This window comes from Pristiophorus japonicus, chromosome 5 (assembly GCF_044704955.1).
Source record: "Pristiophorus japonicus isolate sPriJap1 chromosome 5, sPriJap1.hap1, whole genome shotgun sequence".
NCBI lineage: Eukaryota > Metazoa > Chordata > Chondrichthyes > Pristiophoridae > Pristiophorus > Pristiophorus japonicus.
Window position 1 is genome coordinate 12,900,604 of NC_091981.1, and position 20,315 is coordinate 12,920,918.

Genomic DNA, 20,315 nt, shown 5'->3' on the forward strand with positions numbered 1-20,315 from the left:
TGTTACCTACAAAATGCAAGTATTACAGTTAGAGTTAGATTCAATCTCTCAATCATTTAAAACGACATTACAGTTTAACATCTAATCAATAAGTCATGGATTTAACAGAATCTTCAGATCTTAATTTTTACTCATATCTATCTTGTGGATAATTCTTGCTAAATGTATTTCCCCCTGGTTTTTAATTGTCCCAGTCCAAATTCCATGTAACTCTCCACTTGAACTTCAATTTCAATCCCTCTATCAGGTACCAGTGTGTTGAACTCTATCCTGATTGTTTCATTATTTAGATAGTTTCTCGACACAGTATGTATCAATGCATTAAAAGCAATCTCACTCTCCTGAAGCTCATCAACCATTTCATATCTTGCTGTTGTCATGTAACTGAGTAAGTCTGAGACCCGTTCTTCAGTGCAAATTCATTTGTACACTCATACCACATATGCCATCTGATACAAGGTATTCTTTGGCTTTCAAGTGATCTTATCAAAAGATTGTAGCCATCTACAGATCTTTGCTTATCTCCCATTGCATGGCCCTGATATCTTGGGTAGTGGCCAGGCTATCAAATTCAGTTTTCTTAAAAGGTACATAGACAATGAAACATCATCATCATCATAGGCATTCACTCGAAATCGAGCAAGACTTGCTTCCACTCCAAAAGTGAGATCTCAGGTGACTGTACAGTCCAATACAGGAATTACAGTCTCTGTTACAGGTGGGATAGACAGTGGTTGAAGGAAAGAGTGGGTGAGGAGTCTGGTTTGCCGCACGCTCCTTCCGCTGCCTGCGCTTGCTTTCTGCATGCTCTCGGCGACGTGACTCGAAGTGCTCAGCACCCTCCCGGATGCTCTTCCTCCACTTAGGGCGGTATTTGACCAATGACACAAATGCCTTAACAACAATACTGATGGAGAATTTCTGGTATATGGCCGTAATTATGTAATATTGTTGATGAGGTAAATAACAAAGTTATTTTAGAGAAAGACTGTCACTTAAATATCATGCACCAGGCAATTATCTGGATCTATTTATTTTCTCTTGTGTTGTATCTATTAAATGAAACAAACAGCTGGCTATGAATAATGAAATAGATCAAGTAGGTGAGTCAAGTAGTGGGTGAGCAGCTCGGGATGATGTAACCACCACATTATGACCAGGTTTGACATCCAGAAAGAAAGGGATAAAAGTTAAGTGCAATGGCAAGGGTGACCAGATTGGGATGGGGCAGGCTTTAGAAAGATGAGGAATGAGCTACCTGAAGTGAGATGGAAAGAGAAATGATATTGCAGGGTGCAAGATGTCATAAGAACATAAGAAATAGGAGCACGAGTAGGCTATTTGGTCCCTCGAGCCTGCTCTGCCATTCAATAAGATCATGGCTGATCTGATCTTGGGCTCAGCTCCACTTCCCTGCCCGCTCCCCATAAACTTTACTCCCTTGTCACTCAAAAATCTGTCGATCTCCGCCTTAAACATATTCAATGACCCAGCCTCCACAGCTCTCTGGGGAAGAGAATTCCATAGATTTATAACCCTGAGAGAAAATGTTTTTTTCCTCATCTCAGTTTTGAATGAGTGACCCCTTATTCTAAGACTATGTCCCCTTGTTTTAGTTTACCCAAATGAGTGGAAAAATCCTCTCTGCATCCACCTTGTCGAGCCTCCTCATTATTTTATAAGTTTCAATAAGATCACCTCATTCTGCTGAACTCCAATGAGCATAGGCCAAACCTACCCAACCTATCTTCATAAGTCAACCCCCTCATCTCCGGAATCAACCGAGTGAACCTTCTCTGAACAGCTTCCAATTCAAGTATGTCCTTCCTTAAATACGGAGACCAAAACTGTATGCAGTACTCCAGGTGTGGCCTCACCAATACCCTGTACAGTTGCAGCAGGACTTCTCTGCTTTGAAACTCTATCCCCCTTTCAATAAAGGCCAACATTCCATTTGGCTTCCTGATTAATTGCTGTACCTGCATACTAACTTTTTGTGTTTCATGTACAAGGACACCCAAGTCTCTCTGTACTGCAACACTTTGCAATTTTTCTCCATTTAAATTACAATTTGCTTTTCTATTATTTCTGCCACATTGGATAACCTCACATTTTCCCACATTATATTCCATCTGCCAAATTTTTGCCCATTCATGTAGCCTGTCTATATTGTAGTGTCTCTGTACCTTGTTACAAACTCACGCGAGGCATGGATATATCAGACACGGTCAGTATGTGACCTTGACTTTATTTCCAGGACTGAAGAGTCCTGATCCTGGGTGGGACCTCCCCTTTTATACCTGGAAGCCCAGGTGAGGAGCTCACTCCCTGTGGTCAGCATAAGAACATGAGAACATAAGAATTAGGAACAGGAGTAGGCCATCTAGCCCCTCGAGCCTGCTCCACCATTCAACAAGATCATGGCTGATCTGGCCGTGGAATCAGCTTCACTTACCCACCCTCTCCCCATAACCCTTAATTCCTTTATTGGTTAAAAATCTATCTATCTGTGATTTGCATAAATTCAATGAGCGAGCCTCAACTGCTTCCTTGGGCAGAGAATTCCACAGATTCACAACCCTCTGGGAGAAGAAATTCCTTCTCAACTCGGTTTTAAATTGGCTCCCCCATATTTTGAGGCTGTGCCCCCTAGTTCTAGTCTCCCCGACCAGTGGAAACAACCTCTCTGCCTCTATCTTGTCTATCCCTTTCATTATTTTAAATGTTTCCATAAGATCACCCCTCATCCTTTTGAACTCCAATGAGTAAAGACCCAGCCTACTCAATCTATCAGCATAAGGTAACCCCCTCATCTCCGGAATCAGCGAAGTGAATCGTCTCTGTACCCACTCCAAAGCTAGTATATCCTTCCTTAAGTAAGGTGACCAAAACTGCACGCAGTACTGCAGGTGCGGCCTCACCAATACCCTGTACAGTTGCAGCAGGACCTCCCTGCTCTTGTACTCCATCCCTCTCGCAATGAAGGCCAACATTCCATTCGCCTTCCTGATTATCTGCTGCACCTGCAAACTAACTTTTTGGGATTCATGCACAAGGACCCCCAGGTCCCTCTGCACCGCAGCATGTTGTAATTTCTCCCCATTCAAATAATATTCCCTTTTACTGTTTTTTTCCCCAAGGTTGATGACCTCATATTTTCCGACATTGTATTCCATCTGCCAAACTTTAGCCCATTCGCTTAACCTATCTAAATCTCTTTGCAGCCTCTCTGTGTCCTCTACACAACCCGCTTTCCCACTAATCTTTGTGTCATCTGCAAATTTTGTTACACTACACTCTGTCCCCTCTGTCCCCTCAGGGTGTGCATTACAAGGGTACAGGTACAGTATGCATGAGTTACAGTTACATACTTATAGTCATTGCAAGATGGTGAAATACATGATATCACCTCCCCCCTTGGGTCTTTTAGTTTCAGAGGTTAAGTCTATCGGGTGGTCGACGCTCTCTCGTGGAGCGCCGCAGTTGTGGCTCTGGTGGCTGAGCCTCAGCACGCGTCTCTATCACTTGAGGTGATTCTGGCCTGGCCGGGCTGGCCGCAGGGACTGTGCATGCTGAGGGCTGTCTTTGTTGCTCATGCGCTGGCAGTGGTGTGGGTGCTATCTCATCATGCTCTTCTTCCGGTTCCTCCATGTCTGCACTGAACCTTGTCTTTACTTGGTCCAAGTGTTTGCGGCATATCTGCCCATTGTTTAGTCTGACCACCATGATCCTATTTCCTTCTTTGCCAATTACGGTGCCCTCAAGCCATTTGGGTCTCAAAGCATGGTTAAGAACAAATACCGGGTCATCTATTTCTATACACCTCCCCCTTGAGCCTCGATCATGGAGCTCAGTTTGGGACTGGCGCTTGCCCTCAACAATGTCCGCCAGGGCTGGGTAAATGAGGGACAGCCGCGTCTTGAGTGTGCATTTCATGAGGAGCTCCGCTGGCGGGACTCCTGTGAGCGAGTGCGGGCGGGACCTGTAGGCCAGCAGGAGGCGCGATAGGCGGTACTGAAGAGAGGGTCCTTGGATGCGTAGCATGCCCTGTTTTATGACTTGGACCGCCCGTTCCGCCTGGCCATTGGAGTCCGGCTTGAACGGCGCTGTCCGGACGTGCTTGATCCCATTGCCCGACATAAACTCCTGGAATTCATGGCTGGTAATAGACGGGCCATTATCACTGACCAGGATGTCCAGCTAGCCGTGGGTCGCGAAAACTGTATGCAGACTCTCCACAGTGATGGATGTCATGCACGAGTTCAATATGATGCACTCGATCCACTTCGAGTATGCATCGGCAACGATCAGGAATATTTTCCCCATGAACGGGCCCGCATAATCCACGTGAATACGTGACCATGGCCTGGTGGGCCAGGGCAACGAGCTGAATGGGGCCTCCCTGGGGGCATTGCCCAGCTGGCACATATCGTGCACCTGTCAACCCAGTGTTCCAGATCTGAGTCAATCCCCAGCCACTCCACGTTTGACCGGGCAATGGCTTTCATTAACCTGAGGGCCAGGGTGCTCGCTGTGGAGTTCTCTGATGAATGCTTCCCTTCCTTTCTGGGGCATGACTACCCAGCTGCCCCATAACAAGCAATCGGCTTGGACGGAGAGTTCATCCATCCGTCTCTGAAACGGCCTGACTTCCTCGGGGCACGCCCTGTGTGCGGGCGCCCAGTCCCCAGTCAGGACACATTTCTTTATCATCGATAGGAGGGGGTCCCTGTTAGTCCAGAGTTTGATCTGGTGAGCTGTGATGAGGGAGCCCGCAGTGTCAAAAGCCTCAACGGCCATGACCATCTCGGCGCTCTGCTCCGACGCCCCCTCGGTGGTGGCCAGTGGGAGCCTGCTGAGTGCGTCAGCACAATTTTTGGTGCCTGGCCGGTGCTGTATGGTGTAGTCATACACAGCCAGCGTGAGGGCCCATCGCTGTATGCGAGCTGGCGCATTGGCATTGACAGCCTTGCTGTCGAACAACAGGGATGTTAATGGCTTGTGCTCCGTCTTTAGCTCGAACCGTCTACCGAAAAGGTACTGGTGCATCTTTTTCACATCGTACACACACGTGAGTGCCTCCTTCTCGACCATGCCGTATCCATGCTCTGCCTGGGAGAGCGACCTGGAGGCGTAAGCCATTTGTTGAAGTCGGCCGTCATCATTACCCTGCTGCAAAACACACCCAACCCCGTAGTTTTTTACAGGGGTCATACAAAGTCAACAGTTTGTTGGAACACAGCAGGTTCATCGCTTTATTGAAAGCCCATTCTTGACAATCCCCCCAAAACCATTCACAACCTTTATGGAGGAGCATGTGTAACGGCTCCAACAATGTGCTTAAGTTCGGCAGGAAGTTCCCAAAATAGTTCAAGAGTCCCAGGAATGATTGCAACTCCGACGCGTTGCCAGGCCTGGGCGCCCGGCGAATCGCCTCAGTTTTTGATTCAGTGAGCCAGATCCCGTCTGCGGCAACCCTCCTGCCCAGGAACTCGACCTCTGGGGCCAAAAACATGCACTTGGCCTTTTTCAGCTTCAGGCCTACCCATTCCAATCGGCGTCGCACCTCCTCCAGGTTGCGGAGGTGTTCCTCAGTGTCTCGACCCATTATAAGGATGTCGTCTTGGAACACGATCGTTCCAGGGATGGACTTGAGCAAGCTTTCCATGTTTCGCTGAAAGATAGCCATTGCCGAACGAATGGCAAATGGGCACCTATTGTAACAAATAATCCTTTGTGTGTCGTGATGGTGGTCAGAAACTTGGATTCTTCAGCCAGTTCCTGAGTCATGTCGGCTGAAGTGAGGTCCAGCTTCGTGAACAGCTTACCACCTGCCAGCGTGGCAAAAAGGTCCTCCGCTCTCGGGAGCGGGTATTGGTCTTGCAGCGACACTCGGTTGATGGTGGCTTTGTAGTCACCGCAAATCCTGACCAAGCCATCTGATTTGAGGACGGGAACAATGGGACTTGCCCAGTCGCTGAATTCAACTTGCAAAATTATGCCCTCTCTGAGCAGCCTGTCCAGTTCACTTTCAATTTTTTCACGCATTACGTACGGCACCACTCTGGCTTTGTGGTGCACTGGTCTGGCATTTGGAATGAGATGTATCACTACTTTGGTGCCCTTGAACGTTCCGACACTGGGTTGAAAGAGTGACTCGAATTTTTGCAATACCTGCGAGCATGAACTTCGCTCCACAGATGAAATGGCGTGCACATCCCGCCATTTCCAATTCATCTCAGCTAGCCAACTCCTCCCCAAGAGCGTGGGGCCATTTCCCGGAACAATCCAGAGTGGTAGCCAGTTCTGTGATCCATTATGCATGACCACCAAGTTTGCACTGCCCAGCACCGGGATGATCTCTTTGGTGTACATATGTAGCTGCGCCTCAATGCGTTCCAATTTGGGCCTGCTTGCTCTGTGTGGCCATAGTCTCTCAAATTGTTGGGCGCTCATGATGGATTGGCTAGCTCCGGTATCCAAATCCATGTGCACCGGGATGCCATTCAGTAAGACTTTCGTCATCATGGATGGTGTTTTGGTGTACGAGCTGTGGATGTCGGCCACATGAACTCTCTGAACTTCAGCATCCATGGGTGTTCCCCAGGCCTCATCCTGCATTTCAGACCTCTCGTCTGGTTCATCTGTCTCGCAGACTAGCCTCGCTACTGCCTTCTTGCGCATCCTGGCCAGCATCCCTGGAATCGACTTGAGGAGGCTTTCCATATTTCGTTGGAAGATCGCAGCGGCCGAGTGAATCCCGAACTGACATCTGTTGTACTCAAACAACCCCTTGTGTGTCGTGATGGTGGTCAGCTTCTTCGACTCACTCGCCAGCTTCTGGGTCATGTAAGCTGAGGTCAGGTCCAATTTTGAAAAAAGTTTGCCACCGGATAGCGTCGCAAAGAGTTCCTCCGCTCTCGGACATTACAAATCCTACAGGTGTAAAGTTGGAACCTGCAGATTTTTGCAGTGTGTCTGCCCCCACATCTCCAACATGAGCTGAGATTGCTGTTAACAAAAGGACAATTCCCAGGTATTCCTCTCTGATCGCTCGTTTGGCTGTTTCTAAGCACTCTGATGGAGGGTGTTAATTGTCCCATCACAGGATGTATTGTTCCTCGTGATGGCGTGAATTGCCGATCCCCATTCCATTGTCCCTGTTGCAGGCCCACCCTGGAGCTGGTAGTCGAATTGCCCTTGCCTGCCTGTGGGGTTCTGTGTCCTTTTTACAACATTAACTCCCTGGTTCATCTCAACATTGAAACCAGGGCTGTGTGTGTAAATTAGCTTGGTTTCCTCTTCCCCTGCCATGAAGGTCTGAGCTATCAACGCTGCCCCTTCGAAAGTCAAATCCTTAGTCTTTATGAGCTTCCTGAAAATGTCGGCATGATTAATGCCCTCGATGAAAAAGTCCCTTAACATCTCCCCCCTGCAGGCATCGGAGAACTTACAGAGACTGGCCAAACGCCGCAGTTCCGCCACGAAGTCCGAGATGTTTTGACCCTCCCGACGCAGGTGAGAGTAGAACCAGTGCCGGGCCATGCGTGCACTACTTGCCTGCTTGAGATGCCCACTGATCAGCTGGCTGAGCTCTTCGAAGGACTTGTCTGCTGTCTTTTGGGGTGCGAGCATCAGCGCATACGTCTGTGGACCACAGCTGGTCAGTAGATGCGCCCTCCGCTTGTCAGCTGCTGTCTCTTTCAGCTAGTCCTTTGTGACAAAGCTCTGCTGGAGTCTTTCCACAAAGTCGTCCCAGTCCTCACCCACACAGTAACATTCCTCTGTGCCATCGGTGGCCATCCTCGTGGTTCGGTGATTCCCGATTCTCATCGCCAGATGTCGTGTCTCAGCACCTTGTTACAAACTCACATGAGGCATGGATATATCAGACACGGTCACTCTGTGACCTTTACTTTATTTCCAGGACTGAAGAGTCCTGATCCTGGGTGAGACCTCCACTTTTATACCTGGAAGCCCAGGTGAGGAGCTCACTCCCTGTGGTCAGGGTGTGCATTACAAAGGTACAGGTACAGTATGCATGAGTTACAGTTACATACTTATAGTCATTGCAAGATGGTGAAATACATGACATATATCTCTTTGCAGATTTTTTATGTCCTCCTCAAAATTTGCTTTCCCACCCATCTTTGTATCATCAGCAAACTTGGCAACATTACACTCAGTCCCTTCATCCAAGCCATTAATATAGATTGTAAATAGTTGAGGTCCCAGTATCGATCCCTGCAGCACCCCACTAGTTACTGTTTGCCAACCGGAGAATTACCCATTTATCCTGACTCATAGTTGATGTCATACTTGACTCATCCGGGTCCAGCTTCAGCCGTTGATCAACAACCAGTTTTGGCAGGTGAATCTCAAAAGGGCTTGAGGCCCTGTATTTGCACGTATAAGGCAGCTGCCCAGATTGCAAAGCCGTCTTTAGCAATATGGTGGTGCGCGTAATTGGCAGAGATTGGGTACAAGATGTTGCACCCCGAAATTAGTTCTTTTTGCCCCAGTTTTGATGCCGAGCGGTTGTTAGATGTTGAGAGGTTGTTTCCCCAGGCTCTAGAGTTTAGAACTAGGGGGCACAGTCTCAGGATAAGGGGTCGGCCATTGAAGATTGAACTGAGGAGGAATTTCAATCGATTTTTGAACTCTTGGGAATCAGGGGATATAGGGATCGGATGGGAAAGTGAAGTTGAGTTCGAATATCAGCCATGATCTCATTAAATGGCAGAGCAGGCTCGAGGGACAGTATGGATAACTCCTGCTCCTAATTCTTATGTCCTGATGTTCATTACCCCCATGGCCTTTATTTTTGTAAATCAGAACCGTGGACATTTTAATATAGTTCATTTGTCGCAATGCAGCACCATCTATCTTTTATAGATTGAAATGGATTGGAAAACAATACCTTTTCTGGCAAAAAACAAGCTATTAGTTCATGAAGTACAGATATGTGTTGGGTGGATATGTGCCTAAGTGCTCAGAATATATCCCATTGTAGCACAGCAAAGATCATCCATTATTCAGTATTCATATCCATTTTTGTCTATTTGTAGTTATTTTACACTGTATCAAATCGTGGCTGGTGTGCAACGGCCACCACACATTAACAAATTCCACGCACAGGCATCTTCCAGCCTTCAAGATTTAGTTCGAGACCTGGAATTTTGCGTCCTTCATTGAAACACCATGAACTTTTTGATGTGGGAAGCAAGTCATTCTCGATTCGAGGGACTGCCGATGATGATGATGATGATACTGTATCAAATATAATCCTTATTCACTCGCTGCTACTTCAACAGAGGGTTACTGCTTCCTGTAAATAATGCTACAGCTATACCAAGCCCTGGTTAGACCACATCTGGAGCACAGTGTTCAGATTTGGGCACCGCAATGTAGAAAGGATATACTGGCCATGGAAGGAGTGCAGTGTAGATGCACCAGAATGTTACCAGGGCTCCAAGGATTAGATTGTGAGGAGAGATGACCTAAACTCTGCTTGTATTCCCTGGAATATAGAAGGTTAAGGGGTGATTTGATTGAGGTTTTGAGAATTTCGAAAGGAATTGATTGGGTAGATCGAAAAAGATGACTTCTCCGATGGGGGAATTCTAGGACAAAGGGAAAATAACCTTAAAATCAGAGCCAAGCCATTCAGGAGAGAAGTTAGGAAAGGGTGGTAGAAGTGTGGAGCTCTCTCCCACATAAAGCAGCAGATGCTAGCTCGATTAAATCTGAGATCGATAGATTATTGCTGGACAGGGATATGTTATGGAGCCAAAGCGGGTGAATGCGATGTCTCCGCAAGATCCTGCAAACCCCTGGGAGGACAGGCGCACCAACATCAGCGTCCTCGACCAGGCCGACATCCCCAGCATTGAAGCACTGACCACATTCGATCAGCTCCGCTGGGCAGGCCACGTTGTTCGGATGCCTGACACGAGACTCCCAAAGCAAGTGCTCTACTCGGAACTCCTTCACGGCAAACGAACCAAAGGTGGGCAGAGGAAACGTTTCAAGGACACCCTCAAAACCTCCCTGATAAAGTGCAACATCCCCACCGACACATGGGAGTCCCTGGCCAAAGACCGCCCTAAGTGGAGGAAGAGCATCCGGGAGGGCGCTGAGCACCTCGAGTCTCGTCGCCGAGAGCATGCAGAAAACAAGCGCAGGCAGCGGAAGGAGCGTGCGGCAAACCAGACTCCCCACCCACCCTTTCCTTCAAGGACTGTCTGTCCCACTTGTGACGGGGTCTGTAATTCTCGTATTGGACTTTTCAGTCATCTAAGAACTCACTTTTAGAGTGGAAACAAGTCTTCCTCGATTCCGAGGGACTGCTTATGATGATGGTGGATGGAGTTAGGATACAGATCAGCCATGATCTCACTGAATGGCAGAACAGGCACAAGGGGCTGAAGGGCTTCCTCCAGTTCCCAATGGTGAGTGTAATTTGATACAAGTGACTCGGGTGTTCATTCAGTAGCATTTTCACAGTAATTTCCAGGCTGTTGCCTAACTCAGGGTTTGCCTTTAGGGACCCAGTTGCTGCTTCACACCACAAGCAGCACCAGTCATTCTCCTCCATCTTAGAGAGGAAACGGAGCGGCATGCGGCCCAGGGAGTAGTGTGGAGTCATGCCACTACAAGGTACAGCTGCAGGAGGACAACGACAGTGAAGAGTGATGTCAGCAAGGTCCAGGTCGGTGATTGCAGCGCGGGGCAGATGCAGCAGGAGCGGCGAGGTCGGAGCGAAGGAGCGGCGAGAGACTGTGGAGGGATGTGATCGGGCCCCAGGGGAGGCATGAGTTTGGGGCCAGGGGCCCAGGGGCAGCATGGGCCCAGCCCACACTGTGATATGTGTGCGCACTGGGTCCGTGCAACAGAGCTGGTCTCCAGTCGTCTTGGGTAATCCTTGCCACTGGACCAAGACCTCGCTCTGTCAAGCCCGTGAGGTGGCTGGTGTGCAATGGCCACCACACGTTAAAAAAATCCACGCACAGGCATCTTCCATGCTTGAGGATGTAGTTCGGGTTCTTCATTCGAAACACCTGTGAACTCATCCTTTTTTTTGGCGTGGAAGCAAGTCATCCTCGTTTCGAGGGACCGCCTATGATGATAGAGGAAACATTGTGGGTCGGTTGTATTCTCTGTAGAAGTTGTCAATCCTGAAAAGACTTGAAAGACTTTCATTTATATTGTGTCTTTCACGACCATTGGACATCTCAAAGCGCTTTACAGTCAATGAAGTACTTTTGGAGTGTAGTCACTGTTGTAATGTGGGAAACGCGGCAGAAAACTTGCAAACTCCCAGAAACAGCAACGTGATAATGACCAGATAATCTGTTCTTTTTGTTACATTGATTGAGGGATAAAGATTGGCCCAGGACACCATGGATAACATAAGAACATAAGGAATAAGAGCAGGAGTAGACCATACGGCCACTCGAGCCTGCTTCCCCATTCAATAAGATCATGGCTGATCTGATCTTGGGCTCAGCTCCACTTCTCTGCCTGTTCCCCATCACCCTTCACTCCCTTATCGCTCAAAATACTGTCTATCTCCACCTTAAATATGTTCGATGACCCAGTCTCCACAGCTCTCTTTGGCAGAGAATTCCACAGATTTACAAGCCTCTGAGAGAAGAAATTCCTCATCTCAGTTTTAAATGGGCGACCCTTATTCTGAAACTATGCCCCTTAGTTCTAGATTCTCCAGCGAGGGGAAACATCCTCTCTGCATCTACCTTGTCAAGCCCCCTCAGTATCATATGTTTTAATAAGATCACCTCTCATTCTTCTAAACTTCAATGAGTATAGGCCCAAACTACTCAACCTTTCCTCATAAGTCAACCCCTTCATTTCATGAATCAACTGAGTGAACCTTCGCTGAACTGCCTCCATTGCAAGTATATCCTTCCTTAAATACGGAGCCCAAAACTGTACGCAGTACTCTGTCCAGTTGCAGCAGGACTTCTCTGCTTTTATACTATATCCCCCTTGCAATAAAGGCCAACATTCCATTTGCCTTCCTGATCACTTGCTGTACCTACATACTAACTTTTTGTGTTTCATGCAGAGGGACCCCCAGGTCCCTCTGCACTGGAGCACTTTGTAACTTCCTCTCCATTTAAATAATAATTTGCTTTTTTATTTTTCCTCCCAAAGTGGATAACCTCACACTTTTCCAAATTATACTCCATCTGCTAAATGTTGGCACACTCACTCAGCCTACCTATAGCCCTTTGAAGAATTTTTGTGTCCTCCAAATAACTTGCTTTCCTATTCATCTTTGTATCATCTGCAAACTTGGCTACATTACACTTGGTCCCTTCATCCAAGTCATTAATATAGATTGTAAATAGTTGTGGTCCCAGCTCCGATCCCTGCGGTACCCCACTAGTTACCGATTGCCAACCGGAAAATGAACCATTTATCCCGACTCTCTGTTCTCTGTTAGTTAGCCAATCCGCTATTCCTGCTAATATATTACCCCCAACCCCATGAGCTTTTATCTTGTGCGGTAACTTTTATGTAGCACCTTATCGAATGCCTTCTGGAAATCCAAATACACCACATCCACAGTTTTCCCTTTATCCACCCTGCTCGTTATATCCTCAAAGAACTCCAGCAAATTTGTCAAACATGATTTCCCTTTCATAAAACCATGCTGACTCTGCTTGACTGTATTATGCTTTTCCAAATTTCGTGCTACTGCTTCCTTAATAATGGACTCCAGCATTTTACCAATGACAGATGTTAAGCTGACTGGTCTAGTTTCCTGCTTTAGGTCTGCCTCATTTTTTAAATAGGGGCACTACATTTGCGGTTTTCCAATCTGCAGGGACCTCCCCAGAATCTAGGGAATTTTGGTAGATTACAACCAATGCATCCCCTATCTCTGCAGCCACTGCTTTTAGGACTGTAGGATACAAGCCATCAGGTCCAGGGGACTTTTCCACCTTTAGTCCCATTATTTTACTTCATTAGTGATAGTGATTGTATTAAGTTCCTCCCTCCCAATAGCCTCTTGTTGATCTAGTATTGAGTATTATTCGTGATACAAAATATTTGTTCAGAGTTTCTGCCATCTCCATGTTCCCCATTACTAATTCCCCGGTCTCGTCCTCCAAGGGACCAACATTTACTCTAGCCACTCTTTTCTTTTTTATATACCTATAGAAACTCTTGCTATCTGTTTTTATATTTTGTGCTAGTTTACTTTAATAGTCTATCTTCCCTTTCTTAATCATTCTTTGTTGGCTTTCAAATGCTTCCCAATCTTCTGTCCTCTCTCTAGTTTTGACCACGTTGTATGTCCTAATAATATTCCAGCAATGGATAGTCAAGGGGCTATAGGGGGGGAGGGGAGGAACTTAACACAATCACAATCACTAAGGAGGTGGTACTCAGTAAGATAATGAGAGTAAAGGCGGATAAATCCCCTGGACCTGATGGCTTGCATTCTCGGGTCTTAAGAGAAGTAGCGGCAGGGATAGTGGATGCATTGGTGGTAATTTACCAAAATTCCCTGGATTCTGGGGAGGTCCCAGCAGATTGGAAAACTGGTGTGAAAACTCTTCTATTTCAGGTCATCTAGATTTTAGAATTATTCTCTTTACAAGTGGTGGCTGGATTGTTCCTGTATTCCTCTGAACCATGCAAAAATGTTGGGAGAACATAGGAATTAATTTGTTGGAATATTTTTTTGCTTTGTTTAGGTTCCTTTGTCCTTCAGATAACAGCTACAGATGCCGATGATCCTACATATGGAAACAGTGCCAGAGTGGTCTACAGTATCCTGCAGGGACAGCCATACTTTTCGGTGGATCCCAAAACAGGTAATTAGTTCTATTTGAAAGATAACATTTAATTTTTTTATATACAAGCAACAACTTGCAATTTTTCACAGCTGTGGCCTGGTGGGTAGCATACTCTCACCTCTGAGTCAAAAGGCTCTGGGTTCAAGTCCCCTCTCCAGAGACTACAGCACAAAATCCAGGCCGACACCCCCACCTCCTGGGAGGACAGACGCACCAACATTAGCGTCTTCGTCCAGCCCAACATCGCCAGCATTGAAGCATTGACCACACTTGATCAGCTCCGGTGGGCAGGCCACACTGTCGGCATGCAAAACACGAGACTCCCAAAGCAAGCGCTCTACTCGGAACTCCTTCACGGCAAACGTTACAAGGACACCCTCAAAGCCTCCCTGATAAAGTGTGACATCCCCACCGACACCTGGGAGTCCCTGGCCAAAGTCCGCCCTAAGTGGAGGAAGTGCATCCGGGAGGGCGCTGAGCACCTCGAGTCTCGTCGCCGAGAGCATGCAGAAAACAAGCGCAGGCAGCGGAAGGAGCGTGCGGCAAACCTGTCCCACCCACTCCTTCCCTCAACGACTATCTGCCCCACCTGTGACAGAGACTGTGGTTCTCGTATTAGCATGAGTTCTTAGGTGGCTATTCCATGAGTGGAAGCAAGTCTTCCTCGATTCCGAGGGACTGCCTATGATGATGATGGGGATGATGATGATAAGTATGGAGGGAGAGCTGCACTGTCGGAGGTGCCGTCTTTCAGATGAGATGTTAAACCGAGGCCCCGTCTGCTCGCTCAGGTGGGTGTAAAAGATCCCACGGCACTATTTCTAAGAAGAGCAGAGGAGTTCTCCACGGTGTCCTGGCCAATATTTATCCTTCAACCAACATCATTAAAAACAGATTATGTGGTTATTATCTCAGTACTATTTGTGGGTCCTTGTTGTGTGTAAATTTGTTGCCGCATTTCCTACATTACAACAGCGACTACACTCCACAGGTACTTCATTGACTGTAAAGCGCTTTGGGGTGGTGGCATAAAATGCATTATATAAATGCAACCTGTTTCTTTCTTCGTACTTTCCAAGGCAATTTGCTGACTGATCTACTTAAAAGAGGGAGTGTGTTAATTTATGGAAATGTTGCTGCTTTCCTGGTGTTGCTAAAATGCTGTGACGGACACCTTCCTTGCTACCCACAACTGCGCAGTTAAAATGGCGGTGAGTGGGAAAGCTTTGGGAGCACAGTGGGCAGCGCCTAACCACCATTTTAACCACCTGTCCTCCCCATGGACATGTATCAGCACTTTGGGAGTACTGGGCATGATATGCTGGTGTGCGCTTCTGCTGGGCGAGACTCCCCACCAGAGTAACTGTTGCTAAATTTTCGCCGTGACTTTGTGAACTGAGTGTCAGATTGACTAGTACCTGTAGTTCACCACAGGACTACAACAATTATGATTCAGGTCTTTGAGTGTTGAGAATAATTGAAGCAAATCTCATCTATTCCAATGAAACACTTTAATAGCAAATAATAAAATACTGATGAGCAAACCACACAAGCCTCGCACCTTGTGTACTATATTACCCGTTTAAACAGAGGTGTTCAGTCTCCGCTCCGGTGTCCTGCTTCAAGTTCCTAACTTGAGGGCCCTGCTTCTCGAGGTGTTGCTCCTGGGCTTATATTCACTGGAATTTAGAAGAATGAGAGGGGATCTGATAGAAACATATAAAATTCTGATGGGATTGGACAGGTTAGATGCAGCAAGAATGTTCCCGATGTTGGGGAAGTCCAGAACCAGGGGTCACAGTCTAAGGGTAAGCCATTTAGGACCGAGATGAGGAGAAACTTCTTCACTCAGAGAATTGTGAACCTGTGGAATTCTCTACCACAGAAAGTTGTTGAGATCAGTTCATTAGATATATTCAAAAGGGAGTTAAATGTGGCCCTTACAGCTAAAGGGCTCACGGAGTTATGGAGAGAAAGCAGGAATAGGGTACTAAAGTTGCATGATCAGCCATGATCATATTGAATGGTGGTGCAGGCTTGAAGGGCCGAATGGCCTACTCCTGCACCTATTTTCTTTGTTTCTATGTTTCTATGTTCTTTTTGGTTGACTAGACTTTTCTCTCTACTTTGGGAGAGATAATCTTATCAAAACGCATAAGATTATGAGGGAGCTTGACAAGGTGGATGCAGAGAGGATGTTTCCACTGATAGAGGAAACTAGAACTAGAGGGCATAATCTTAGAATAAGGGGCCATCCATTTAAAACTGAGATGAGGATGAATTTCTTCTCTCAAAGGGTTGTAAATCTATGGAATTCGCTGCCTCAGAGAGCTGTAGAAACTGGGACATTCAATAAATTTAAGACAGAAATAGACGGTTTCTTCAATGATAAGGGGATAAGGGGTTATGTGGAGCGGGCGGGGAAGTGGAGCTGAGTCCGTGATCAGATCAGCCATGATCTTATTGAATGGCAGAGCAGGCTCGAAGGGCCTTATGGCCTACTCCTGTTTTATTTCTTATGTTCTTATAGCGTCACAAAGAGGTCCTCCGCTCTCGGTAGCGGGTACTGGTCTTGGAGTGACACCCGATTGGTGGTGGCCTTGTAATCGCCACAAATCCTGACCGACCCATCCGCCTTGAGCACCGGCACAATCGGGCTCGCCCAGTCACTGAATTCGACTGGCGACATGAAGCCTTCCCTCAGCAGGCGGTCCAATTCGCATTCTATCTTTTCCCGCATCACGTACAACACCGCTCTGGCCTTGTGGTGTACTGGCCTGGCGTCCGGGTTTATGTGAATCACTACCTTGGTCCCCATGAAAGTGCCGATGCCGGGTTGAAATAATGAGTCAAATTTGTTAAGGACCTGTGAGCATGATACTCGCTCCACAGAGGAAATTGCATTGACATCGCCCCATTTCCAGTTCATGACAGCAAGACAACTCCTCCCCAGTAGTGCAGGACCGTCCCCTGGGACAATCCAGAGTGGCAACCTGTTCTCCGAATCTTTGTGGGTCACGACTACCGTGCTGCTGCCTAACACCGGAATGATCTCCTTTGCATATGTCCGTAGCAGTGCGTCAATCGGCAATAATTTTGGCCTCCTGGCCTTGGACACCCAGAACCTTTCGAACTGTTTGATACTCATCAGGGACTGGCTGGCCCCCGTGTCTAGCTCAATTAATACTGGGATGCCATTGAGGAGCACTTTCATCATTATCGGTGGCGTCCTGGTATATGAACTGTATATGTGCTCCACATGAACTCGCTGAAGTTCAGCTTCCAGCGATTTCCCCCATTATTCATTTGGCCTCGTAGGGCTTATATCAGGCCCATCCTCCTCATACATCAACGTAGCTGCAGGCTTCCTGCACATACGCGCCAAGTGACCGCTGACGTTGCAGTTTCTGCAGATATATTGCTGATACCTGCAAGCTCTGGCTGGGTGTTTGCCTCCACACCTCCAGCATGAGCTGGAGGCCCCATTGTCGGAAATAAAAGGCCCATTTCCAGTCGATTGTCTCTGCCTGTCTCCGACTGTCCTTAAGCGCACCATTAACAGGTGTTGATGGCCCCATTACTGGCCGCATTGTGTATTGCGATGGCATGAATCGCCGTACAGCTAGCCGTTGTCACTGTTCAATTCCCCCTTTGGGTTCGACTGCACGCTGGGGCATGTCCAATTGCCCTTGTCTGCCTAGAGAACTGTGTGCTGCATTAACACTGTTGACTCCATGGTCGTTTGCCGCATTTGAGCCAAGATTGTTGCCATAAATCATTCTGGTCTCTTCCTCCCCTGAGATAAATGTCTGGGCTATCATAGCCGCCGCGTCCAAGGTCAAGTCTTTGGTCTCAATTAGTTTCTTGAAAACCCCAGCATGTCCGATGCTCTCAATAAAAAAGTCTCGAAGCATCTCCACTCTGCATGCATCTGGGAACTTAGATAGGCTTGCCAGTCACCAGAGATCTGCCACGAAGTCTGGAACGCTTTGCCCTTCTCACCGCCGGTGCGTGTAAAACCGGTGTCTCGCCATGTGCATGCTGTTCGCCGGTTTAAGGTGTTCCCCGATCAACTTACTGAGCTCTTCGAACGTCTTGTCCGCCGGCTTCTCTGGCGCTAGAAGGTCCTTCATCAGGGCGTACGTTCTGGGTCCACAAACCGTCAGGAGATGAGCCCTGCGTTTGTCGGCCGAATCCTGTCCCAACCATTCCTTTGTGACAAAACTTTGATGTAGTCTCTCAATAAAGTCATCCCAATCATCACCAACACAGTACCTCTCTTCTGTGCTGCTAGTGGCCATGCTCATGTGGTTTAAATCTCAGTTTCTCGTTGCCAATAATATGTCCTTACTAAACAGTATAAATGCACACAAGGCCCATACTTGAGAAAAAATCACTCTGTGACCTGTTACCTTTATTACCAAGACCTCAAGAGGCAGACGGTGGGTGGAGCTTCCCCTTTTATACTGGAAAGTCCAGGTTAGGAGTGTCTCCCACAAGTTTGCCCCCTGTGGTCAGTGTTCTCAAGGTATACAACTTAGGTCAGCTTATACATGGGTTACAATGACAGTTGAATACATGACAGAATCATTCTTAAGTGCATTACAGACAGAACAGCCACAGTCTTCCAGAACATCTTGTGGTAATCACAAGGCATCTCACGTTTTCTTTGACCTGATCATGCACCCTATGATTAGATGAAGGTTGGCGCCTTTCACTTTACATTTGTTTGCTTTTGATGGTAATGTGATTATCGCGTCCGATTCCGTTGTGACTTGTTGTCCCATATATGCGACATATCTTAACCCTATAGTGGCTGCAGGATTTTTCACAGTCACGAAGCAAAAAGAAAAAAAATCGGAATGAGAGTAAAAGAGACAGGAAAAGAGAGAGGGTTACCGGGGGACAAGAGCTCCCCATAGGGCTCCATGAGATTACCCAGTGAGCCATTCTGTTACAGGTTGACCAATGTTCAGTCCTTGATCTGTGCTGCCTTAGGCAGTAATAGGGGCACGACAACTGATTTCTAACAACTCCCTAGGTTGGACAGGAGAAAATTGGCCAAGGCTCCTGATCAGTGTTGGTTGGTAGCCTTTCAAGGTCAACACATCAATACTGACCACATGCCCTGGCACCCTTGGAACCCTACCCAATCAAGTCCTCACCTTAAAGAGAGATTGAGGTGTCCTCGTACAGAAAACACATCGGGGCCGAAATTGCCCACCGCTGGAAACGATGCGTACCTACACGGTTTCTGGTGATTTTACCAGCACGGTGGATGTGGTGACCTCTTGAGCAAAATTCCCCTCTTTGCCTTTTTTTTTCGGCGGGCGGACCGGAAGTCGGTCATAATGGGAGCGGAAGATCGCGGTCCGGAGGGGCGGAAGTTGGGGGCGGAGTGTCCGCCGCTGTGGCTCATCAGTGAAGCGCTGATGATGTCATCATGGTGCCGCGTCACCATGGCTCTCATGTTAATTTAAAGGGGAGAGCCGCTGCGATTCTTAAAGTTTGGCCCACTGGGCCACCAGAGAGGACTTCGGCTGAGCCAGCGGCCCAAGAGGGTTGGCGGTCCGGTCAAACCCGGGGGGCATAATTGGCGGCCTGACCTCATCAAATCACCCCTTAACCTTCTAAATTCCAGGGAATGCAATCCTAGTTTGTGTAATCTCCCCTCATAATTTAATCCTTGGAGTCCAGGAATTATTTGGGTTAAATTTACACTGCTAGTCCTCCAAGGCCAATATATTCTTCCGAAGGAATTGTTTCTTTGTGAATATTTGACACTGAAATGAGCTTTCGACCGCATATCCGCAGCATAACTAAGACCGCCTATTTCCACCTCCGTAACATCGCCCGTCTCCGCCCTTGCTTCAGCTCATCTGCTATTGAAGCCCTCATCCATGCCTTTGTTACCTCTAGACATGACTATTACAATGCACTCCTGGCTGGTTTCCCACATTCTACCCTACGTAAATTAGAGCTGATCCAAAACTCTGCTACCCGTGACCTAACTTGCACCAAGTCCCACTCACCCGTCACCAACTGTGCTCGCTGACCTACATTGGCTCCCAATTAAGCAATGCCTCGATTTTAAAATTCTCAGCCTTATTTTCACATCCCTCCGTGGCCTCGCCTCTCCCTATCTCTGTAATCTCCTCCAGCCCCACAACCCCCCCGAGATGTCTGCGCTCCGCTAATTCTGCCCTCTTGAGCATCCCTGATTATAATCGCTCCACCATCGGTGGCCGTGCCTTCTGTTGCCCGGACCCCAAGCTCTGGATCTCCCTGCCTAAACCTCTCCGCCTCTCTACCTGTCTTTCCTCCTTCAAGACGATCCTTAAAACCTACCTTTTTGACCAAGCTTTTGGTCACCTGCGCTAACTCCTACTTATGCGGATCGTTGTCAATTAAAAAAAAATCTAATAATACTCCTGTGAAGCGCCTTAGGATGTTTCACTTTGTTAAAGGCGCTATATAAATACA

The 20,315-nt window shown here is 47.5% G+C and overlaps 1 protein-coding gene across 4 annotated transcripts in view; it reads left to right on the forward strand.

Annotated features, from left to right (window-relative positions):
- The window catches only part of LOC139263747 (cadherin-12-like), a 419,878-nt gene that overhangs the window by 143,628 nt on the left and 255,935 nt on the right, over positions 1-20,315 (forward strand). For all 4 annotated transcript variants that reach the window (XM_070879783.1, XM_070879782.1, XM_070879785.1 and 1 more), the window contains one exon: positions 13,731-13,850. In XM_070879783.1, the coding sequence (XP_070735884.1) occupies positions 13,731-13,850 (120 nt within the window). The remainder of the gene's footprint in view (positions 1-13,730; positions 13,851-20,315) is intronic.